This window comes from Photinus pyralis, unplaced genomic scaffold (assembly GCF_008802855.1).
Source record: "Photinus pyralis isolate 1611_PpyrPB1 unplaced genomic scaffold, Ppyr1.3 Ppyr1.4_LG2, whole genome shotgun sequence".
Classification (NCBI taxonomy): domain Eukaryota; kingdom Metazoa; phylum Arthropoda; class Insecta; order Coleoptera; family Lampyridae; genus Photinus; species Photinus pyralis.
Genome location: NW_022170403.1, coordinates 2,937,835 through 2,963,530, shown reverse-complemented (window position 1 = coordinate 2,963,530; position 25,696 = coordinate 2,937,835). Strand labels below are relative to the sequence as shown.

The following is a 25,696-nucleotide window of genomic DNA, read 5'->3' as shown; positions in this document are numbered from 1 at the left end:
AGGGAACTATTTTAAAATACTGGGCGAATGTACTCGTATAATTGCTACAGGTACTAAAAAGTATATATTATCATCGAAAACTGTGGCCCGACTGAAATACCATTTTCACGATTATATTAAATTCATTAAAAATATACCTACTTCAGGGCCGTAGCTAGAACGAAAATTGTAAGGGTGCAAACGAAATGTTGGAGGGTGCACTTATTGTTTACAAAAATAAAGTCTCGAGAAACTTGTTTGTCAAAAAATCAAAAAATATGCGCAAAACAAAATTTTGAAACTGGCATTAGATTTTCTTTGAGTCCAAGTGGCTAGGTATCAAATTTCATTTAAATACCTTCATAAATAAGAAAGTTTGCAATTCGGTTTATAAATAGTCGAGATGCACAAAGGGCACTATGAATGGTGATCGATTAGGCTCAACTTTTGGAATTGCGTTTTATATGGTTAAAGCTATGCACATATTGAATTTCATGCAATTCGGTTCATAACTAACGAATATGTCAAAAGGGCTGATAAAGAATCCACCTGCAAAATTTCATCGTAATCGGTCCATTCGTTTATGAGATATCGTGCTAACGGACGGACGGACAGACAGACAGGCGGACGGACGGAAAAAACGCAAACAATAGCACATTTTTTTTTATTCTTAAAAAATGCGGTAAAAATAACTTTAAAAATATAAGAAAGGAATAACTTTATTCTTAGGCTAATTATTCCATACGTTGCCTACCATTATTGTACTCATACTATAAAATGTAGTACGTAGGTATTATAATTATCAAGAATAATCATTTTCATTCAATTTTATTGTAATAATTATGAACAACAATAATATTGTATATTTGTGATATGATAATTAATTTACAATGTACAAAAATAGCACTATTGTACATTTTTATTTTACGATTCTGATCGTGATCGGTCATAGGATGACACTTAATATCCAGAGGGTGCCAGGCACCCTTTGGCACCCCCCTGGCTATGGCCCTGACCTACCTACGGAAAACTAACATGCAGATGAAAGGTACTCAGACTTCAGAAGGTACTGAAAATGAAAAAGAAACAAGTTTAACTCTTAGGCGCTCAATTCAGAATTTTTGAAATACTAACAAAAACTGTTTTGTCTTTTAAATTGAAAGCAGTGCAGACCCATTTTTTTCGAGAGTGTAACTACCCACTCTAAAAGAATTTTAGAATGGAACACTATACGTACTATCAAAATTACATAAAGGCTGTATATTTTCTATTTTATTGATATTTCGTAACCCTCAACAACTCCGATTTAGGACTTTTTTTGGGAAATGTTTTTACATGAAATTATAGGGCGTTTGATGATTAAAGCAAACCATTTTGCACGATTGCCTATTGGACCAAAACACCTCGCTCTTGCAGAGGAGGGTAAGCCACCACAAAAGTTAGCTTTTTTTAATTTTTTGACATTTGACGCGAAATCTATACCCTTTATCAAAAAAGGTGTGGTTACTTTTCTTGTAGAGCATAACGTTTTCGATTAGGTGAATTAACCTTTGTTCTATCGCCACCCTGTCCCCTCCTCCCCTAAGTTAATGTTTATGTTTCCACTTGACAAAAAACCTTTGAGGATGATTTGATTTCACCAACACACTAAATATTTTACTCACAAAGATATTCAGATAAAACGGAACTATATTACAATGTTTGAATCAAAAACATGCAAAGAGGTACAGGTTCAGTTCCTCCAGCTACTCATTCTCTCATTACCGTAGCCGTCTACATTAGAATATTTAATTTTATCTATTCGTATTTGATATGACCTAAAGTAAACTATTGAGGAGAGGGCTTGAGAAACTTTTAAAACTGCATTTTTTTATGATTCTACCGGCTTAAACATAACCTCAAAGTCGATTAATCAACTTAAATTTGACAATCAATTTTCATATGAAACACTAACCAATTGACTATGGGGGGGGGGGGGGGGGGTTGTACATGATGCTCCAAATTGGGCACTTTCTTTTTGAAAAACTCACTTTATTTTAAGAGATCAAAAAACATGGACCTAGGTGTGTGGAGGATTTTAAAATTTTAAAGAGAAAATCACTGGCGCGGACAGAATTCAGCTAGCTCTAATCATCTGGCCGTTATGGGGTATTTTTATGTAAAATCCATCGCGATACACAGTTTTTATGCAGGGTGTTTGGTTTTCGTTATACGACCCTAAGCTACATTTTTTCATACAGACCACCCTATAAGGGCGATTCAAATTCGAGGGCCACCATGGGGATTTCGGGAACTGTAAGAGATAGATAGGTAGTTTAAATTTGGCAATGTTGCATATTTTGATGCTTAACAAAATGCAGTTTTGAAACTTATACAATTCCGACTACTTTCGGAGATATCCGGGAAAAGCCTAAACTTTGCAAAATCGTTTTTATTTTTTACTGAAGTTATTTAAAAAGATATTTCGAAATAAATATACATTATTATAGCCACTTTTGTCCCTCTACAAGGTGCTACTTTAAATTTTAAGTTTGACGTTTTGTCTTCAGTTAATCAACTTTGTTTTTTCTTTTGGAAGTAATTTTTACTTTTTGTGTCATTTGATGGAGAATTTTTTTCTGATTTCAAAAATGTAAACATCACTATCTTTTAATCATAAATAGCGCTATTAATTCGTAAAAACGCAAGAAACTACGTACGTACACTATCAAAGACAAAGTTTTCTAGGCAAAAAAGAAAATATATTAATAATTTTAAAAAATTGTGATGTTTATATTTTTGCATTCTCTTTTGAATTCTCTATCAAATGATCCAAAAAGTAAAAATTACTTCCATAAGAAAAAAGAAAGTTGATGATGGTCAACCGGAGACGAAACGTCGGATTTAAAATTTGAAACTAGCATCTTGTAGAAAGTGGCCATAATAATGTGTTATTTATTTCGAAATATCTTTTTAAATAACTTCAGTAAAAAATAAAAACGATTTTGCCAAATTTCTTGTGTGTAAAATTACGTATTTGTGTATAATTGGTAAGCATTTTCATTGTATGCACATATATTCATAGTAAAATTGGTGTTTTTTCTCTTTTACTCTCGATAATCCGGATTATTTGATAATCCGGCGGTTGTGTGGTCCCATATGTGTCGGATTATGAAGATTCTACTGTAGTTTGCTTTAATTCATAACTAAGCGGTCTGTGAATAGGTATTGTTACGTACAAAAGACGGAACTTCTATATTTATTAGAAATGTACTCTACAGGGTGTTACATATATACGTATGTAAAAAAATTGGGTGGAAGAGGGGATCAAAATAAGCACTTTTTTTCAAATAATCCGAGGATCCAACGTGTTTCGTTTTGGAGCCACCCTCAAGGAAGTTGCATTTCTTCTTTACTATTTATTTTTCTTAGCAATCATACGAGTTACAATGACGAGTGGCACGACTTTGAATAAGTTTTAGGGCATGCACTTTAAAATTTTGCCAATTGTTTTTCGAAATTCCTACCCCAAGAGGGCGGACCCTTAAATGGGGGTGCGAAAAAATGTTTAAAATCACTTTTCAAACAAAAGTTATACTCATTTGAAGATTGGTCCTTCGGGTCAGAAAGTGTTCCCCGCCTACTAGTGAGTCATCTAGTTTCGCATGTTGAAAATGTCGCAAATAACAAAAAAATAAAGAATTAAGTCGATATTATGATACTTGCTGAAATATTAGTTGTAATGGAACTCTACTTAAATAAAATTTTCCCGTCTTATTTTAAGAATATTGTAGTAATTACAGTCTTTTTAATAAAAACTTTATATAGTCACTTAGAATTTATATTTTTCAAAAACCATCTCAAAGTTCGATACAATTTTACATTGCAATTTGTCATTGGCGACCTCTATTTAGTTGTCATGAATTGTATGCCAGTCCGCCTTTGCACGGGGTAATTGATCTCTTATTTTGTGAACTCTTTGGACACATTTCTATTAGTGTAGTGATGAGTTCATGTTTGAATTAGGCAATTGAAAAATACAAAACTGTGAACGTTAAAAATTCGTAATTTTGCGTGTGTGCGGAGGTTAAATGACGCACCCCTAAACGGAGAGACGAAAATTATTCCAACGCGTAGAAAATTACACTTCCTTCTTAGATAAATCTCTAGATTTGGGCATACGCAATCAGTTTCAGTAAGACAGGGATTTTGTTTTCAAATTTACAAAAATCGGTTTTAGATTCGTTATTTTCATATTGAAAAGTTGCTAGGGGTAGAAATTTTGACGTATCCGAAAATCTAAATAAAGCCCTTACTTCCATATTCTTCTAATAATAAAGTTATGGTTGTTGCGAAACACTTGCGAGGGAATGCAATTTCGTCATTTGCGAAAAACGAACCGTGTCTATCTACAACTTGATAAATGCGCCTAGTTTAATAATCGTCAATCGTCACTTATTGCAATCTTATTAGAATTTTCAGTTGAAGTATTTTCTACTTTTTATCAAAAAGCATTGTTTTTTGTTTTTTATAATCGAAAAACAGGCAGGTACATATTATTTGTCCTCGAAAGATTGATGTGATTGCGTAAGCAAACTGATCATATTTTATATACAAAATTAGCTCTTGATACACACTTATTTCACTGCAATAAATAGATAGGTACCCGTACCCTTAGTCAAAAATGTTACAATTGATTGCAAAAATCTTGCAATTTGTGCGCCACTTATTCAGGACGCCAAAATCTGCCCTATTGTAAAACGGCTCTGACACAAATGATCCCAAAGGTGAAGGTGTCCTATCAAGTTGCTAAAACGTTTCTTTCGGCCGTTTCACAATGGAGCATCTTTTCGCGAATGACCAGATGAAACAACTCCAAGTCCACTTCTTGGAGGCGAAGATTCGATGATAAATCGAATACCTCAGAATTGCAACTGTGGAATGATGTTATTGCAAAGGCAAATGTTTCCGGGACGAATTTACAGGGGTGAATGTGCCAGAGCGAAGGCAAGTTTACCCGTGGCGCAAATTACAGTACATAATGAAAGTGTTTTGAAAGTTCGCAAAAAGGCAATATAAAAAATATTAAACCGAGGTAAAGAGCATACATTATCTTAGCCTGTGGCGGTGAGGTCTTGCTTGAACCCTTATTTAAAATCAGAATGTAATGCAGCCCGCGCCATCTAATGGACCAGTGTCGTAGTCTTATATTGATTCCTTTTGATACTTGTACTAATGTTTACGAGTTATATCACTAGATGGCACGTTTGTAAACGCTCCTAGATATAAATGCGGGTAGTGTGGTATACATCGTACGGACTAATTCGTTTCTGAATAAAAAGGGTGTTTGCTCTTAATAGCACGTGGGTCATCGACCCATGGGGTATGGCAATCAAGACATACCCGACACATAATTTTTGTTAATGAGAGGCTGTTTTTCGCCATTGTGCAAAGGCGCCTCTTCTAAAGAAATTAGAACATAAAAATTTTGCCCAATAAATTCGTGAATAACAACACAATCGTCTTTGGTGATCTGATAAGTTTTAGTTAGGATACCTGTGGTCCGTATATTTTTATAATTGGCATTGAATTGAATTACAACTTATAAGTACGGTTCTTTAATTTTTTCGTTGTTACTTATGTAACATAATTATTACATAACTAAAGTGCTTCTGATTAATTTATATGCGCCCGATTATTGTTTCATATTTCAGTTCATTGGATCCAATGAATTTGTAAAATTATACAGAAATTAGGACCATGTTTGTAGTAAAGGTATGATTTATTCACTTTAAACACTAACTATTGGATATCCTTTCTAATCTAAACTACTAAAATGCATAACCCATATTTTGTTTTTTTTATTGTTACACTTAAAATGCGATTTCATAATTATGTAATGCAGTGAAGGTAGGACGAGATCTAAAGGGAATCAATGGTTTATTATGAATAAACAAAAGAATAACGGAACAAACTTACTATCAAGCGCTCTCGTTTCTTTATTAGCGAGTTTATAATTGTGCGGTGTCTGTCCGTCCGTTCGTTAGCACGATATTCTCTATAACGAATAGACCGTTTACGATGAAATTTTGTGGGTGGATTCTTTATCAAATTTGTAGATCGGAGTTCGTGAAATGGCAATGTAGCCCAAAAAATAAGGAAGGCCCTTTTGACATATCCATGAGTATGACCCGAATTACATGAAATTCAATATGCGTATAGCTTTAGCCATATAAAACGAAATTCCAAAAATTGAGCGTAATCGATCAACATTCACAGTGCCCTTTTCGCATCTCGACAATTTCTAAACCGAATTGAAAACTTTCATATTTATGAAAGCTTTTAAAATTTAAATGAAATTTGATACATAGCCATTTGGAATAAGAGCAAATGTAACGCCAGTTTCAAAATTTGCTTTTGCACATGCTGTAGCCATACCCAGGAGCTCTTTTTCTATATTTGTTTACACGTTTATTTGTGACCTTGCCTGATACATATAAGAGGGAACCTTTTTATGTCTCTTATTATTTACCTAAGCTATGATAACGTGGGACCTGTACCATTAGCACCTTTATATCAAGGTGTTCTAATAAAGCTGTGGCTTGGGAGTCTTGGGACAAAATTATTGCGATCACTCACAATACGACTACATCATTTTCAAACTTCGATTGAAAGCGACGCTCTTTGGGTGTTTTTTTGTTCAGGATATAAGAGACGTCGCTATTATTTTTCAGCTACATAGACTAACGGGTCAAAAAGTTACTGCCAAAATAAGGGTTTCTTTTATCATTCTTGTTACAAAGTTATGGATGTCGGCTTTCCAGTGTTTAGTGTTAGTTAATATTCCATTACTTGCAGATGAATTTAAAAATTTGCGCATGCGCAACTCAACTTTTCTATTTGCGCAATCCATTTTTAACGCATTTTCCAACTCACGTTGGAAGGCGCTATTATGGCCACTTCCTACGTCCGTCCGTCCGAGACCTTACCTACTACAGTTTTCAAGATATTTAGTTCGTTCTTTTTGCATTCGGTAGCCTAAAACTCTGGAACCTCAACTAAGAAAAATCTTGAGGTGTTAACTTTTTTATTTATAGATATTTTTTGAAAATTATATACTTCTGAAAAAGGCAAACATACCGCATATAGTAAAAGTCAGACGTGGGCATGCGCAAACTGCGCTATGTCAACATTCTTATTTATAGAGATTTTTTTGAAATTTTTACCACAGATTCTTGTAGTAAAACCAAACATATCGCATATTTTAAACATCAGGTGTGTGCATGCACAGATTGCGCAATGGTAAGTTCCTTATAAGAATATTTATGCCATAACGTATTATCCTTTGTACACGTAAATAGTTCGTTATAAGAGCTTTCTAGAAGTACTGATCATCTTCCAATTTTTTTTAAAGTTCACAAGATGAGATGGATCCCAATTTAGAAGTATTGATCATTTCGTGGAAAATGCGCTAACGTTACTCGCCTTGTTTTATTTATTTTTTTATTAGTTACCTCAAGATTCCAAAAATTTGTTTTACAAGCTTTACTGATCTAGTGGGACAGAATCAACCCCTTTGTGTGTTTTTTGTAAAAATAATGGATGCGTAGAGATCTCGAGGACCGTTCGGTATTCAGTTGTATGGAAATTTTGTAGATGCTTTTGGCTAAAGCTTTTCACTTCCGACGTCGCTGCCTCCTGTCCTGTTACCCTTTATCATACCTCCTTGAACCATTACACACTTTTTCTTTGCGTCCCCTTTGTGGGTTCTTTAGATATCCTTTACATTTTTTTCCAACTTCGCTTTCCATTAAACATAATTCTGTTGCTACGACTTTTTGACCAGCCCGTTAACCCGTACCTATACAATACTTAATTTTCCTAGTAATTTTTCTTTGGGATAATAGATTTTAAATAACCCTAACAATGTTATATTTTCCGCTAGTTCTCTTATTCATTGAACTATTGAGGTACTAACAACCGCCCTATATATCATTTTGTCAATTTTCACCACCGTTTGATCTAATAACACTTTCCTGAATTTCTTCTTTCAAATCCTCAACTTTCCTGAAGCTTCCATTAAATTCTTCCCAAGTTCGCCGAACCTTCCTGCAGGCTGCAGGCCCCTTTATTATGTATGTTCTCGTAAACTTGTCCTCAAATTTTATCATTCCGCTCAATTTTTGTCTACCAAAAGATGCTCCTTCTTATGTTTCTTTCAAATTAATTTTAAGTTTCCTTTACATTACATTCTCTTCGATTACTTCCTCACATTTCCTTCGCGTTTTCCTGAAGCGTCTTTTAAATTCCTCTGAGGTTTTGATCTCAAGTTGCTCATGGGTTCTCAACTTTCTCTGATTGTCCCCAACCATCCAGTTTCCCTCATTTGTATCAAATTCGTCACAAGTTGTTCTCAAGTTTTTCTTCAGCTTATTCTCACAAATACCTTCCAAGGACTCGTCTACTGTCATCAAAATGCATAATTGCTTCCACCTCAATTTCTTCTTTTTTTCCTCTCATGTTCATTTTCGGTGCCAATTTTTTTTGCCGGCGAGCATTATAGTCATAATGATTCACGGTTCAAGCAACAGATCGTAGACCAATTGGTACCTATATTTTTCGGTGAGTTGTACCGGGTGATCCATATCTCGGGTACTTACCGTTCGTCGTATGACTTAGGGGTAAAAAAATTATCAGGTAAATCGGTCATGAAGAATCGCTGGAAAATATTTTCAAGTTCTAAAAATGACCACCAGAAGGCGTAACTGCCATCTTAAATTTTAAAATTGCGCTATATAGAAATGGTTCAACTTGGATTAAGAAATAGAGATTAAATTCCTAGACCTCTAGACTATAGCCTGTTGGGCCTTACGGGAAAGACCATATCCAATCTTTTCGTAAAATTTCGGCATACAAATTTCAAGAGTTTGCGTTATAATACGAAATGGGAACCTCATTTCGCTTCAACTTTCGACGAATTTCTAGTTTTAATAAGCCGAAATGCTATAATTCGAGCTTCTTTTTTCACTGTATGAAACAGTGTTGAAAATGTCCTTTAGATAAGGCCAAATACCTTACTATATTGTATTATAATATATAATATTTATTAAGGTATTTGGTAAAAGCCATTATTGTCAACGAAATCAGTACATCTGGTTGATAAAAATTATATATAATTATTGTATTTCTTATATACACGCTTGGTTTCAATTATTTCTTGGTGGGGGGGTAAATTAAGCAAATACGAGTAAAATAGAAAAAAATCAACAGTAATTATAACTCCCATAACTAAAATTAAATTATTGCTCTTAATCACAAACGCGCATATTAGGGAACTTACTTACCAAAACATATTACTCCAAAAGTATACAAAATAATGTCTATGAGGCCCATCATCAGAAACTTGAATTTGATAACTTAGCTGTCAATCCTGTCATTTACATGTGTTCAAATGAATAAACACAGCAGCTTGTTTCAGACGATTGGAACTGAACGACATCACCGAAATCCCAACGAAGGCGTTCGCAGCACACAAACGTTTACGGAGAATGTACGTATGCAAATGATGAGTAATTTTATATTTATCTGCTTTGTAGAGACCTGAGCAATAACAAAATATCAAAAATTGCTCCCGACGCCTTTCAAGGCTTGAAGGCGTTGACATCCCTGTATGTATTATACCAAATTGTAAAAATCTGCTTCATCGTTCTGATTTTAGAGTGTTGTATGGTAACAAAATAAAGGATTTGCCGGCTGGAGTGTTTCACGGTTTGGTTTCATTACAACTTTTGTAAGTGCGGGCGGTCTTACTTTGTAAGTAGTTTAACTTGGGATTATTGCAGATTGCTGAATGCCAATGAAATATCGTGCATCCGGAAGGACGCTTTCAATGATCTTCACAGTTTAAATCTGCTGTACGTATTTTCTATCTTGTTTTTTTTAATAAGTTATATAACTTAATAAGGGAATATGTGTAGATTTGTATTTTTTATTTGGTACGTGTACGTAAAAGATGGTATATACTTATTGATGCAAGATCAGGCATTTATTTCATTGGCCCATTTTAGCATCATGAATGGGTTTGACTTTTCTATGCACAATGTGTGATTCTTTTAATTTTGCATAGTCCTTGAGTATGTATAAGTACTACACCTACTTAGATTTGTGACTGTACCACTCAACAAGGTCGATCTTTGTAGAACAGAAAACTGTGATATTTATTAAGGAGTATACATAGGGATTTGCGTGTATTATTTTCCATATGTCTACTTTTAAATGACAAAATCTCTTCTGATGGGCGCCTAATTTTATGCATCCAAAATAACTTCTCAAAACAAAAACAAATCTGATTGTCATATTACTTAATTTGAATATTGTTGCTTAGTCTTCACTGAAAATAACTGTTTTACGCTCCTTAAACTGTTACCGGCTCTATACCAATTGACCATATCAACGGTTTCTTCAGTTGAATACATCGCACAGCCGCAGTACTGAACTTCGCCCTTAATTTTTGATGTACCTTGTTTTTTTTTTAATAATAAAGGCAATATTATTATTATTATCAGATCCACTTGTGGGTGAGAAACTCTCTGGATCCATAGCAATGGGGGTTGAAAGAAGGGTCGTCAGCGCTAGAACCGGTCCGCATCGTGTCATGCAAGACAGGGTGCGGACCAAGATGTGGCTGTCAGTATGCAGGCGTCCCAAACTTGGCCGCGTGCTCTGAATCATCTGAATGCAATGGGCTATGCCTCAACCGGTCCAGTGCCCCTCATAGGGGAGTTGTCAGACTAAGAGCTTTATGGATGAATTGTGTATTTATATTTTGTTTAAGGATTTTCTTAGGAGAAACCCCTGGGGAACTGGACTTCATAGACTTTTTCTACTTATACACCTATATAAGTATCTACCCAAATGGTCAAAGCTAGAAAAAATCATTTAGCATATTTAATGAGTTTTTTTTTGTAAATATAAGTAGTGGTTATGGATAAGTTTATTGAGGAAAATCTGAAAAAAAGTGCAAATGAACGACTGATTTTTATTTAAAGCAGAAAGGTCGCCTTAGAGGAATTTTTATTCACATTTTCAATGTGGTACATAGGTACTTAAAATATGAAAAATGTAATATTCCTTATTAATTTATTTCACTTTCTTACGGTAGCGGTTAAGGCGGCTCTGCAGTGAATTAAGATTTCGATCTTGCGCCTACACAGAAAAATTTGTAGGCAACTAACAATACAATTTATTGATGTTTCTAATGTGGATTCTAAAACGCTGCAGGCTATAGGTGCTATTCATTCACAAACAAAGCAATTAGTACCTAAGTAAATGAATTGAAATACCTCTTTTCTGTCTTTTGTAATTTGTTGAGCTGGATTTATTTTGAAATGACTACATTAGTCATAGACAGATACAATTACCGTTACCTAGAAGTATTCAGCCTTTCATTATCATTTAAATCTGAAAATTTACTTGCCAACATAGATTTTTATGATCTGTCGAAAGAAAATATTATCATGATTTTTGCACTACCGTTTCTACCGGATGTCTATAGTAACTTTCTTATTTTAAATAAAACACCCTGTATTTTATTACATTTTCGGAATCTACCACATTTCCCTATACCCAGCATCTAAGGTTTTCAAGTAATTCAAGATTTTTCAAAATTCAAAAATTAACAGTAGGTACTGACTTGATTCTACGTGACAATGATTTAAATTTTGATCGCCCTTTTACAGGGTGTTTTAAAACGAATGGTCAACTTTATTAATACATGCAGATACATGCTTTATTTTTTTGCACTTTCAAATGTCGAAAAAAATTCTACAGCAATTTAGTATTACGTTCCGTTTACCTATCTGTTATGCGTTCCGTTATATTTTAGATTTTCTAAAATTGTGACCCTTATGCATTTTCTTAGAAAGCTTTGAAATAACGTTAGAAGACTTGTCAGACCTTTTTATAGTTATAGTTGATAGTGATGGTAGATGAATATAAAGTTAAATAAAGAAGACATAATAAACAGAAACAGGTAATAATAACAAACGACAATATAAAAAACCAACATCAATTGAGGTTTTGTTCTACGTGGCCGCCGTTTTTTTCAATAGGTACATAATAGGATCTTCCCATTAATTCCGTTGGTAGTCGTCTCTCTAATGTCTGTCATTTCATCAAAAGCTCTGCCTAACTTCCAGTTCTTCACGAAAAGCAACTGGTGTGAAGTAAATGTTGTCTTTATATGACCCCACACAAAAAACCCCAATGGCGTTATATCTGATAAGTTCTAGGAGGCCAACGCCACGGACCTCTGGCTCCTATCTTCAAAAAATGTTCGTCAAAGATATACAGTGTCGTATGTATAAGCATCATGGATAGAATGAGCCCGCGCTCCGTCATGTTGAAACCAGTTGTTTTCTTCATGTAAATTCTCAAATGCTGGTAAAATAACATTTACTAACGCTTTTAGGCCTCCTAAGGAAATTATGCATAACGGTCACATTTTTAGAAAATCTATAATAAAACGGAAAGCATTACAGAATGATATGTACGAGTATAGGGAATGTAATACTAGATCATTGTAGAATGTTTTTGACATTTGACAGTGCAAAAAAATAAAGCATGTTTCGTTTGAAAAAATCAACTTTTTAAGGTTTGAAGTTAAATGAAGTTGAACATTCGTTTTAAAACACCCTGTAATAGGGCGAACAAAATTTAAATCATTGCAGCATCAAGTGAGTACTGCCGATTTTGGAATACTTTTTAAAATTGAAGGCAACGGAGTCATAGATACAGGACTCAAAAAGATAACAGCCAAACATCAAAAATGTTCAAAATGTTGAATAACTTGAAATCCTGCATATAGGGGAAATTGGTATCAAACGGCGTAAATTGTCATGTAGATTTGGAAAATACAGGGTGTTCTATGTAAAAGAGAAGTTGCTATCGACATGCGATAGAACCAGAAGTGAAACGATCATTCTTTCGATAGGTCAAGAAAAACTATGTCGGTGTACCTACACATTGTCAGATGTAATTGATCAATGAAAGCCTGAATACTTCTAGGTATCGGTTTGCGTGACACGGCCTGTAATACTTGGTGTAATTACGGAAGTGGGTGTCCACAAGAATCTTATCATTACAAACTTCTAATCAATGAAACCAGTAAACAAATTACAAATACATTAAATTACATTATTATCTAATTATAGGATGGTGTTAATGACGCCGGACAAAGCTCAAGGCGGTGAATTCCATTGCAGATAACAATGAATAGCCTAATCTCTAAAGCTATTGTTAGAAAAATGAATAGGATTAATTCGCAATTGCCAGTTAATGACAATTTCGCCGGCGGGTGTATGGTGTAATTTAAGTTGCCTAACTGTGCTTTCAATTGGTGAAATACTTCATGATGTCATCAAAACATTTTCCCCAATTTTTGTTGTTAATTTAAGGGATGAAAAAGATATATCTATGTACAATCATACAGTTTTGTTCGCTGGTTGTAAATCGCCAAAACCCATGTCTGTACCTATGTTTTATAGAGGCGCCGTTATCTTAAAGACAAGCTTTATCAATTGTAGGTACTAGTTATTTCCAAAATTATGGCAAACTTCAAAATTTGGTTTACGCACAATCATTCTGTTGATTAATACCTACAATATTTGACGTCGACCCTTTTTAAATGCGGTTATAAAATCAAAATCTTAAAGAAATGATTCGCTGTTTTGCGGATAGTTCAATATTCACTGCAGAGCCGCCTTAAGTAGGTATCTTTCGTTTATCTTCTCTTGTAAATCTCCTGTAAATTAACATTTTCCCTAAACCTTGAACCAAACCACTAATCCAACCAAATTTTATTTTGTGTAGGCAGTGTAGGTATATGCACCTATACCTAATGATTATATGAGTGTTCAATTAATGCCAAATAAACGGGTCCTTTGTAGTTTGTACCTATTTATATATTAAAGCAATGTCAATGCATTATCTCAAAAACAAGTAGTTATTAATATCGTCGAGTAAAAGACTTTGACTCAACATTAATACCTACTCTCTCATATTTAGTCTACACATTTAATACTTATAGTTTCAATCTACTAGGTCGCTGTATGATAACAACATCCAGTCATTAGCCAATGGAACGTTCGACTACCTTAAAAGTATACAAACCCTGTAAGTATGACAGTAAATTAATTACATTATAATAATTAAAATTCAGTCATTTAGCGAGGAATCCTTTTATATGCGATTGCAATCTTCGATGGCTAGCCGAGTACCTTCATCGAAACCCAATAGAAACGAGTGGAGCGCGATGCGATACGCCAAAGCGTATGCAACGGAGACGAATCGAATCTCTCAAAGATGAAAAGTTCAAATGTAAGGGTAAGCACCTCCACTAGATAATCAGTGGTAACGGTGTTCATTTATTTTAACACTTTAATCTCATGTGTCTGTAAATAACTTCATCTCTAATAAGATCGTACACATCGCGCATTTGTGGTTTACACCTGGATTGACCCCTAGAAATTTTAGGTCAGGAAGAGTTCAGAACGCGTTACGCCGGCGAGTGTCTTATCGACAACGCCTGTCCGAGTGGGTGCACTTGCGATGGTACCAATGTCGATTGTTCCGGACGCGGACTTAAAGAAATCCCACGCGACATACCGTTATATACAACAGAATTACTGCTACAAGACAACGATCTGGGAAAAATTAAATCCGACGGCCTTTTTGGACGACTGCCAAATTTGGTTAAGCTGGATTTAAGGCGTAACCAAATAATCGGCATTGAAAAGAATGCGTTTGACGGTGCGAGTAAAATATCGGAGTTGTTGTTGTCCGAGAACAAATTGTTGGAGATACATAACAAAATGTTTTATGGTTTGCACAATTTGAAGGTATTGAGTTTGAATAATAATTTGATAACTTGCGTAATGCCGGGAGCCTTTGACCATTTGACGTCGTTGCACACTCTGTAAGTTCCACACTTGCGCGAAACTACCCCATTCATTACAAATTGTCTAGGAATTTGGTACAAAACCCATTCATATGCAACTGTCATTTGGCTTGGTTTTCGGAATGGTTGAAGAATAAGGGACTGAGCGGTTCGTCTCCCAGATGTGCATCGCCAGATAAAGTGAAAGATGTGCTAATCAAGGAACTGCCACAGAGTGAGTTTAAGTGTACGGGTGACGGCGACCAAGGTTGTTTGGGGGATAATTACTGTCCACCGATGTGTACGTGTACTGGAACTGTTGTGAGGTGTTCCAGAGCTAAACTGAAAGAAATACCTAGGGGAATACCGGCCGAAACATCCGAGCTGTATTTAGATGTCAATGAGATACAAAGCGTACAAGCCGAGCGTATGGCACATTTGAAAGCGCTTACAAGACTGTGAGTATTTGTTAGTCTAATAAGTCAAATCACCTGTCGCATTTTAGAGATTTGAGTAATAATCAAATTGGAATATTAGCAAACAACACCTTTAATAATTTGTCAAAGCTATCCACGCTAATTATAAGCTATAACAAATTACAGTGTGTTCAAAGGAACGCACTTCTTGGACTGAAATCGTTACGAATCTTGTAAGTATTCTTAAACCGGGTGCTGTATGGTTAAAGTGGACGAAAATGGTTTATGAAAGATTTCAGTTCAAGTGAGCATAATCTAAAATAGCATCAAGTTAATTTAAACAATACTATAATCTGTTCACCCAACAGATGCAGTTAAACCACTCCCAATAAATTTTTGCCCATGTAATAGGACACCCGTTTTAGCCTGTAACTTTTGAACTAGTAGCCCAATCTTGGAACTGTTTGAAATTATGGATTCTACAGGCTACATTCTATAAGAAAAATTTTTTCCCGGGTCGATCTGAGACAATTTTTTTTTAGGGCCTCAAAAAAAGGCAGTGTATAACCTTCCTTTTTTACCAAAAATCGACTGCACCAAAATTTCTCGGGAAAACACTTTTCTTATCAATTTTGTGCGTAGAATCCAAAACAATTCGTACTTTTTCGATCAGACTTCTCAATCAAAAGTTATGGACTAGAAACCAATTTCGAAAGAAAATTCAAAGGGCTGTAACCTTTGAACTAGTAGCCCAATCTAGGAACTGTTTGAAATTATGGATTCTACAGGCCACATTCTATAAGAAAATTTTTTTCCGGATCGATCAGAGACAATTTTTCTTTTGGGGCGCAAAAAAAGGCAGTGTATAACCTTCCTTTTTTTACCAAAAATCGACTGCACCAAAATTTCTCGGGAAAACACTTTTTCTTATTAATTTTGTTGCGTAGAATCCAAAACAATTCGTACTTTTTCGATCAGACTTCTCAATCAAAAGTTATAGACTAGAAACCAATTTCGAAAGAAAATTCAAAGGGCTGTAACTTTTGAACTAGTAGCCCAATCTTGGAACTGTTTGAAATTATGGATTCTACAGGCCACATTCTATAAGAAAATTTTTTTCCGGGTCGATCTGAGACAATTTTTTTTTCGGGGCTCAAAAAAAGGCAGTGTATAACCTTCCTTTTTTACCAAAAATCGACTGCACCAAAATTTCTCGGGAAAACACTTTTTCTTATTAATTTTGGTGCGTAGAATCCAAAACAATTCGTACATTTTCGATCAGACTTCTCAATCAAAAGTTATAGACTAGAAACCAATTTCGAAAGAAAATTCAAAGGGCTGTAACTTTTGAACTAGTAGCCCAATCTTGGAACTGTTTGAAATTATGGATTCTACAGGCCACATTCTATAAGAAAATTTTTTTTCGGGTCGATCTGAGACAATTTTTTTTCGGGGCTCAAAAAAGGCAGTGTATAACCTTCCTTTTTTACCGAACATCGACTGCACCAAAATTTCTCGGGAAAACACTTTTTCTTATTAATTTTGGTGCGTAGTCCAAAACAATTCGTACATTTCGATCAGACTCTCTCAACAATTCGTACATTTTCGATCAGACTTCTCAATCAAAAGTTATCGACTAGAAACCAATTTCGAAAGAAAATTCAAAGGGCTGTAGGTTTTACAGCCACAAAAAGTGCTCCAAGGGGAAAAAGCCATTGCGAGGGATCGCTCGCACTTTTCGGAGCGGCCGCTTGGTGCTCGTTACTCGAGGGTGACTTAAAGTGCTCGGCGCTCGAGCGCCTTTTTCTGCCCGCGAGCGGTTTTTCCGCTCATGAGCGTTTTTTTCGGCTCGCAAGCTCTTTTTTCGCTCGCGAGCTCTTTTTCCGCTCTCGAGTACTTTTCCGCTCTCCAGCGCTTTTTCCGCTCCTGATGAGCGTTTTTTTCGCTCGTGAGCGCCCTCAAGCGCTGAAGGATTAAACGCCGCTCGCGAGTGTTTTTTTCGCTCACGAGCACTTTTCCCGAGCGCTCACGAGCACTTTTCCCGAGCGCTCGCGATAAACCGCACGAGCACTTTTAGGAGTGCTCGAAATTCGCAAGCGCTTTCGCTTTGCAAGACAACTCGATGCTCGCGAGCATTTTTGAAAAAATTAGAGCGCTCGTCGCTCGTCCCAGCTCTAGGTGCAACAGCGAGACCCCGTCCACTTCAATTGTCAGGTCTTGGATCCTTTCCACTGACTCATGGCTGCGATTGCCTAGTCACACCTTATATGTTGGCGGCTGTAGACCTCCGCAACGCGAACCCCCTAGCAAATTGTAATTTCAGAACAAGTATCATACACCAGTACTCGTCCTTCCCCCCTACTTTACCTCGTCGTGTAATAAGCGCGCTTAGGTTCTCCGCTTATCCTTCTTCATTTTGTTCTTAACGAATAGGTATTCGTTTACACTTCGGTGCAAGGAGCCGGGTAGTGGAGACGACTCCTTATTCCTGTCGATTTTAGTGGAAGAGGTAACGGAGGCCCTGCTCCTTGACTGTCTACATGACCACCCCCCGAGAGCGAGGCCACTTGGACGCAATATCCTTCTCATGACATCCAAAACGGCGGGATCGAGGACATGTTGGACATGTTGTCCTCTGGTGGCTCAGGTGACCACACTCAAAGCATGGTTGATTGCAATAGCCGGACGTTGGAGATTTGTTTTTCTTCGCCTTTTTGCTTTGGCTAAAATATAAAAAACCCTAATCTGAACTACTTTAACCAAAACAACAACAAAAAACATATTAACTTACAATTGTATACTTATCTTTTGCATAATCTCATTTTATAGATCTCTGCATGGCAATCAAATATCAATGATTCCAGAAGGAACTTTCACCGATTTAAAGTCAATCACCCACCTGTAAGTGTTATTCATTTGTAATTCAAATTAAATTCGTCATTTAAGGGCGCTGGGTGCAAATCCGCTCTACTGTGACTGTTCGTTACGTTGGTTAGCGGAGTGGGTTAAAGTCGACTATGTCGAGCCAGGTATCGCTCGATGCGCCGAACCCGTTAATATGAAAGAGAAGCTCATACTATCAACACCGTCTACATCGTTTCTTTGCAGAAGTAATATTGCGGTAAACAATGACAAGTGCTCACGATGGTTTTGTTTCAGCGAAAGTCAACAACGATATTTTGGCGAAGTGCGATGCGTGTTTCACATTCCCCTGCAAGAATGGGGGTAAATGCTCGAGTGTGGCCGAGAAAGATTACGAATGTAAGTGCGCACCTGGGTACCACGGGAAGAATTGCGAATTTATGATCGACGCTTGTTACGGCAATCCTTGCAGTAATAACGCGACGTGTAAGGTGCTGGAAGAGGGACGGTTTAGTTGCGTATGCGCGGCGGGCTTTAACGGGTTGCGATGTGAATCTAACATAGACGATTGCGAAAATAATAAATGTCAGAATAATGCGACCTGCATCGATTTAATTCAGGCTTACCAGTGTAAATGTTCCTTGGGATTCATGGGCGATTACTGTGAGAAGAAAATACCCTTTTGTACTAAAGAATATAATCCCTGTAAAAACAATGCTAAGTGTGTTGATCACTTTACCCATTATACCTGCGAATGTATCGCTGGTTTTAACGGAGATAATTGTAGTAATAACGTTGATGACTGTGAAAATCACATGTGCCAGGTATGCGCGCAGTTCTTTTAAAGACCCCATATAACTGACCTTTTAGAATGGCGCAACCTGCATCGACGGCATCAATGACTATGTGTGTAAATGTGCCGGAGACTACACAGGCAAATTTTGCGAAGGTACCCCTCTGGTTGCAATGATGTACCCACAAACTTCACCGTGTCAACATCACGATTGCGTTCACGGAGTATGCTTCCAACCGGCAGGCTCAAATGATTATATGTGCAAATGCGCTCCTGGATACTCAGGTTTGTTCAATGTTGTATAGCTTTGGAATATTTACAATGTTGTGTACAGGAAAGCGCTGCGAATACCTCACTAGTTTAAGTTTCATTCACAACACCTCTTTTGTCGAATTGGAGCCATTGAGAACAAAGCCGGAAGCCAATGTCACTATCATTTTCGCTACGAATCAAGAAAATGGTGTGCTGCTATACGATGGTCATCAAGAACATTTAGCTGTGGAATTATTTAATGGACGAATACGAATTAGTTACGATATCGGAAATTACCCAGTGTCAACTATGTACAGGTACTTAACCTACTGTTTGATTTACAAAAAATTTAAATTTGTTTGTAGTTTTGAAATGGTTTCGGACGGGCAGTATCATATTGCTGAATTAATTGCAATTAAGAAGAATTTCACTCTTCGCGTTGACAGAGGTCTAGCACGTTCGATTATCAACGAGGGTTCGAAGGATTACTTAAAATTAACGACGCCAATGTACTTAGGGGGAATACCAGCAGAACCCGGCCAACAAGCTTTCACATTGTGGCATTTACGGAACCTGTCCAGTTTTAATGGTTTGTATATTCTTTTAGAACCAGGATCATTAGAACTTTCAGATCTGTTAGAATTTTTTTTAGAATTCCCCTAGAATGTATACAGAACATTTTTAGAATTCACACCATTAGAATGATTATAATCGTCTTAGAACTTTTGGAATTGTTTCAAAATTTTCGTAAAATATTCGTAGAATTATAATCTGTTTATTATTTTCTTAGAATATTATAAAAATCTTCTTAGAATATTCTTAGAATTTTCAGAGAATCCTCTTTTTTGTGGAATACCTACATAGAATTATTTTAGAATATTCTTACAGAGTATTTAGAACTAAACCGCTGATTTTAGACACACAAAAAATGAAAAGACGGGTGCAAAAATTCGCACAAGAAATTTTTTTCCTGATAGGCTATCAACCAATAGAATCAAATGTTGACTTTAATCTGTAAATTCAGGTTGCATGAAAGAGGTATGGATCAACCACAAGCAAGTCGACTTTGGTAATGCGGCCACACAACAAAAAGTGACTCCTGGCTGCGCACTGATCGAGTCAGAAAGGGACGACGACGACCAGCAGGAAGATGAAATGGATGGCATGGTTGAGGAGCCAAGCAGTCCTCCGGACCCCTGTGAAAGTAATCACTGTAAACATGACAGCAAATGCATTCCTACGCGCAATGGAGAGTACTTGTGTAAATGCAAAACGGGGTTTAAGGGGAAGTACTGCGAGCAAGGTGAGGAAGATTGTAAGTATGATAAAGTGGGCACTAACAATTTTTACTTTATGCTTTTCTAATATCGTGGTAGGTGCGTCTATTTTAATCCAAGCAAATTAGAAGTATTGCAGCATATTTAATTGATAAAAATTTCCCCTCCTTCTCCATCTTTGGAAAAAAATTTGAGGTGATAACTAGAAGCAATGTGTACATTGGCATTTCTGTTGACACATTCAAATTTGTTTTAAAGTTCTTGGTCTGTCGGGTGTTAGCCCCCCCCCCCCCCATGCCCTTTTTTTATACAATTCTTTCACAAACTACACAAAACATACTTGACTTGATTTTCAAGGCGTGCTTTTCACTCGAAATCAAATAATTTTAAGCTGAACTGTGGTGCTAAGGGTCCATGGTTCAAATCTGGGTTCGGGCATGGATATTTGTCAATGTATAGTGGATTGGGTTGGTAGAGCAGCCTCGGCTGAAACCCCGCCCACTCAAAAATAAAGGCAAAATAAAATAAAATAAAAAATCTGTAGGGGCCTAGAGGGATCTAGGGGAAGGACTGAAAAGCTTTTTAAAGGGAATAAAAGGTAAGTGACTTAAACCTTTAAATGCACAGCATGTATGGTGCTCTGTCAAACGTTGACAGTAGGAGCTGCTCGATTCCGTTCTAGCTCCTTTGAAAGAGCCACACTCACAGACCATAATCAAAGCTAGACAGACCTCTGGGACAAACTTTGAAAAGAGCCAAGAAATTCAGAAAATGTGCCCGAAAAATCTGAAACAGGCCTCAGGACTAGACGAAGGTGAAAAAGACCTAGACCAAGGCTGCTCTACGGGCGGGCCAAAAAGGACGATTAAGACCTTTTCGACCGGTCACTGCGACGAGCCTTATTTTGGTACCTTTTAGGAAATAAAAAATTCGAAAGTGGCACTTGGCGAGTGCTAACGGAAGTGGCTACTTCTTTCTCTCTCACAATCCTTCGAATGCTTCTTTTTGCGGATACCTATCCTAAAAAAACGGCGCGAGCTCGGAGGGTTGGAACCACGAACTTATAAATTAAGATGGACTGCTGATAAAACAGTTGCATAGAGGTACAAATGGCCCTAGCATGCTTTAACATCATGGAAATCTATTCGTTATTTGGTTTTTTGTCAATGTTGCCAAATTATCAATTTTTTTCCAAATAATTCCCCATAAGCAAGTCCCACTTTGAGAAATCGTAGCGACCTTACTTTTAAAGTTAAGAAATACATTTGATCAATAATATTAATCTGAATAAAAGGTTACACTTTGGTAAAGAGAGAGTTGAATTTAGTGATACAGGGTGTTTACAAAAAAAATAGTAAAGTTTCCATATTTAAAAGTTTTTATTTAAATGGAACTACCACTGTTTTATTTTCCTATACGATAGTCTTTTGTGTGCTCTTTAATTTTTATAAGGGGTGTCCTGTGGGTAAACCGCGTAGCTTTTAGGTTACTCAATATTTTTCACAAAAATAGTTACAGATTAATTAATATTAGATGTTTATAGGAAGGAGTAGGCCATGATAATAAAACATCGAAGAATGCCAGACAGTAAATAAATAAATCATAAATTTATGATTTGCTGCGAGTGTACTCCTTTTTGGTAGTAAAATAAGATGAAGTGTTGCTTTTTATTGAGATCGCCCTTTGTGAGTACCCTCTTCCGACAATCCGTTCTTGAGGTATAAGGGAATATACCCGATCACGATAAAAGGTCGAGGAGGAGGGCTATGGTTGATAGAAATTAATTCCTTTCGTTGAGACCTTTCATTAGAGTACCGGCATGAAGGTACTTTATCATCTAGTTCCACTCCCCCCTCCCCCTCCACCCCGTACTTTGATAAGAGGACGGAAAGAAGGGCAGTAATTGGTAGAAAACGGCCCTTTAATTAGAATACAATGAGAGGTAAAATTTTTTTAACCCCCCTCCCCCCAAGGCCCCATGTCCATTTTCTAAAGTTTAACTTGGCCTCACTAAAGGCATGCGCATGCAAAATCTGAGACCAATTGGTTGTCGTATGTAAAACTTATGCACGTTTTACTTTCAAAATCAGTATCTCAGGAAATAATTTGTGGGGGGGGGGGCTTTTAGACAGCGAAATTTGATGGCTGTCTGACACACCTTCAAGGAATAGGCTACACACTGCACTGCACATCCAGGACTCTAGGACCATTCTCCTAGAAATCGTTCGAAACTGCAAAAGTGGGTTCGGACGGACGGACAAAACACAAACATGTTTTTTTATTCTTAAAAAATGAGCTAAAAATCAAAATGTGAATAGGTTTCCATTCAGAGGTTAAAAAAATGACAACAACTGAACATATACAGGATGTTCCATTAAAAAATATCAATTGTCTATTGACACCGTAAAAATGGGACAGCCCGTACATTCAAAAATATTTCCATGCCACCGCAAGAGCCTCTCTTTCCACGGTCGAGTAATTTTCCTCTGTTTGCGTCAATAGTCTACTCGCACATTCAACAGGATGTTTTTCCGCTCCTTCATCCTTTTCAGCGCTTTAAATGATCCGGTCCCCAGATCCATGAGCTTCTCTCGTTCAATAAGTTGGACAATGATCGAACTACCTCTGTAAACTAAAGCGAGAAACCTACGATACCAACTGCAGGTCTGTAGAAAAGATTGTACTTGCTTAACGTCAACTGACGGTAATCTATAACTGTAATGACTGTAGTTTACAGGTATTTCACTTGCGCACTAGCGCTAGCGAATATATGCATTTGTCCAGATTACGCGCAACGGTGCAGTTTAAGGCAAATCAGACAAATGTTCAGAAAAAGTATCCGGTAGAACTGTCAAATCGTCCAAATATGTAGGTGAGTACTAGGACATTAGGAGGTTCATTTCGGAACATATCTATGTCTTTGAAACGTCGCAGGGGCATTTTTTAGGCCAAACGGCATTGTCAAGTATCGAAAAGTCCCCAAAGGCGCCACGAATGCGGTTTTTAATTAATTACGTCCTTCCTAGACCTCTCAAAAATACGGGACCGGTGTCAAACTTCAAATTTTTTAAGTGCGCACCAAAAATAGTTATTTATGTATTAAGGGCATAATAGTGATGTTTATATTCTCGAGGGCGACGAGTTAAAAAGCTCGAGGGCCCGAGAGCTTTTTAGTCGCCCGAGAGTATAAACATCAGTTTATGCCCGTGGTACATACACAATTTTATGTTTTACAAATAGTTTTCTTCGTCAAAATTCGTTTACAAAATAATTCATTATGTTTGATCGAGTATGCGTGGTTCGAATTTGTTAATGTGATTGAAACCATCCAAACGTCAAACGTAATTTTAAATAATTCAATTCATCGTGAATGAGCAAGAAGTTCCAGAAACTGTACGAAATAAGGCCAATCTTGTGATTTAGTAGCTATTGACAATTAATAATTGACGTTTCTAATTTTCAATGACCTGCAAATATTTGTTTGTTTTGTCATTAAGTATAAATGAGTTACTATGGTGATACTTAATGCCCCAGGGCATAAAGTGGTACTTTATGCCCGCGTATCACAGATATAAAGTGTGCTATTATAGGTTAGTAAGACATAATAGTTATTTATATAACAAGAGCGCGAAGTTCAATTTCGCGCATTGAGACTGAAGGTATTTTGACGAGGCGAAGCCGAGTCAAAATATCAGTCAAATGCGCGAAATAACTTCGCGCTAGCGTTATATACAATATTTTTTCCACAACTGAACCGATTGTTAATTAAATTTGCTGTTTAAGTTCAACTTTGTCCCGTGCGCGAAATACTTTTTTTCACTGTTGACGATTTCGCGCACGTTGTCAAGAGCAACCTTACTTATTAATTAACCGATTAAAAATCTAGTACTTCGCGTTTCGAAATCCGTCAGAAAATGACAGTTTTTTTTGACAGTTGTAGAAAAAAATTTTTATATTATTAAATGAAATTTAATATCTCGATCCCTTGGGTGCTCCTAAATTATCCAAGGTTTCCTATGATTCAATGCAGACCTACAATATCACGCGAAATCCATATCGTAAGTGTTTAAGAGAAATGCCTTTCAACCTTTTTCATAACTTTTTTTTGTGACCTCCCCACTCCCACTTCCTCGCGTTAGGCTCAAATCGTGGGATTATTGAAATGCACACTTTTCAACACGTGGTCAGCCCACCTTACTTCAATCTGATGGGCTCGAATAAATCCCAAATTCCTCTATATTGGGCTCCCCTACTATATTAGTGAGTATTGGTATCGAAATCTCATGTATAATGAGGAGGAGGGTGAGCTCTATTAACCATTATAGCTCTCAGCTAACGCATATAACTATACTTGTGCAGGCATATATTCATTCAAAAAAGTGTTTTCAATTTGGTTGTGCCCTAAAAGCTTCTAATTTGTTTAGGAACCGCTAAGATTGATTGTCACACTTGACTAACTGAATACTCATTCTAGCGCCTACATGTAGAAAAGAGCAAGTACGAGAATATTACTCTGAGCACGGATGTCGATCCCGGAAGCCACTAAAGATGGCGAAATGTATAGGAGGATGCGGAACAATGTGTTGTCACGCACGTAAAAGTAAACGTCGCAAAGTGCGTTTAATATGTAACGACGGTACTCGTTACACTAAAGACATAGACATTGTACGCAAATGCGCGTGTACGAAGAAATGCTACTGACTGATAAACGTCGCTGCTTACAATTCTAACGATACATCTGACCAAGATGCATTAATAACCCAGACTGCCGATCTCAATCAAAATATACTTAATCTTAAACCGTCAGTTCCACCATCGCTTGATAATGAACCGTACAAGCTAACATTTTATGTAAATGACGTTGTTAATTCTCAAACAACCGAATTATCTGAATTGCATGACGATATTAATAATAATTATTATGACGATGTTGTTGTAGATGGTTATAAAGACTCTAACAGGGAAAGTAGAGTTTTAGACTTAGCTAGTATTCAACATAATTCCTGTATTGTATCGGCATTTTTATATTTTATTACAATATTAACATTTGGGTATTTAGTCATTTTATGGATTAAACAAAAAATGCATATGCAAATGGAACTCATGCATTGGTGGTAAAAGTAGACTTAACAAACAATTGTAATCAGGGTATTTTTGTGTTATAAAAAGTCTTTTATACATCGACTGCATTCATTTTCCTTCT

The 25,696-nt window shown here is 36.5% G+C and overlaps 1 protein-coding gene and 1 non-coding gene across 5 annotated transcripts in view; both read left to right on the top strand.

Moving 5' to 3' along the window:
* LOC116164280 (protein slit) overlaps positions 1-25,303 on the top strand; it is a 270,589-nt gene extending 245,286 nt beyond the window's left edge. The window contains exons 10-26 of one of the 4 annotated variants that reach the window (XM_031478426.1): positions 9,437-9,508; positions 9,555-9,626; positions 9,677-9,748; positions 9,801-9,872; positions 14,059-14,130; positions 14,177-14,334; positions 14,491-14,932; positions 14,983-15,351; positions 15,399-15,542; positions 18,139-18,210; positions 18,256-18,419; positions 18,469-18,995; positions 19,042-19,249; positions 19,299-19,533; positions 19,582-19,805; positions 20,241-20,531; positions 24,968-25,303. In XM_031478426.1, the coding sequence (XP_031334286.1) occupies positions 9,437-9,508; positions 9,555-9,626; positions 9,677-9,748; positions 9,801-9,872; positions 14,059-14,130; positions 14,177-14,334; positions 14,491-14,932; positions 14,983-15,351; positions 15,399-15,542; positions 18,139-18,210; positions 18,256-18,419; positions 18,469-18,995; positions 19,042-19,249; positions 19,299-19,533; positions 19,582-19,805; positions 20,241-20,531; positions 24,968-25,194 (3,421 nt within the window). In that variant the 3' untranslated portion in view covers positions 25,195-25,303. Of the gene's footprint in view, positions 1-9,426; positions 9,509-9,554; positions 9,627-9,676; positions 9,749-9,800; positions 9,873-14,058; positions 14,131-14,176; positions 14,341-14,490; positions 14,933-14,982; positions 15,352-15,398; positions 15,543-18,138; positions 18,211-18,255; positions 18,420-18,468; positions 18,996-19,041; positions 19,250-19,298; positions 19,534-19,581; positions 19,806-20,240; positions 20,532-24,967 lie in introns of all 4 variants that reach the window. The other 3 variants (XM_031478427.1, XM_031478425.1, XM_031478428.1) reach the window with 3 other exon arrangements.
* On the top strand, positions 5,295-5,420 carry LOC116165204. Its single transcript, XR_004144108.1, has one exon. It is a non-coding gene; the product is annotated as a U11 spliceosomal RNA (small nuclear RNA).
* Positions 25,304-25,696: the final 393 nt, after the last annotated feature.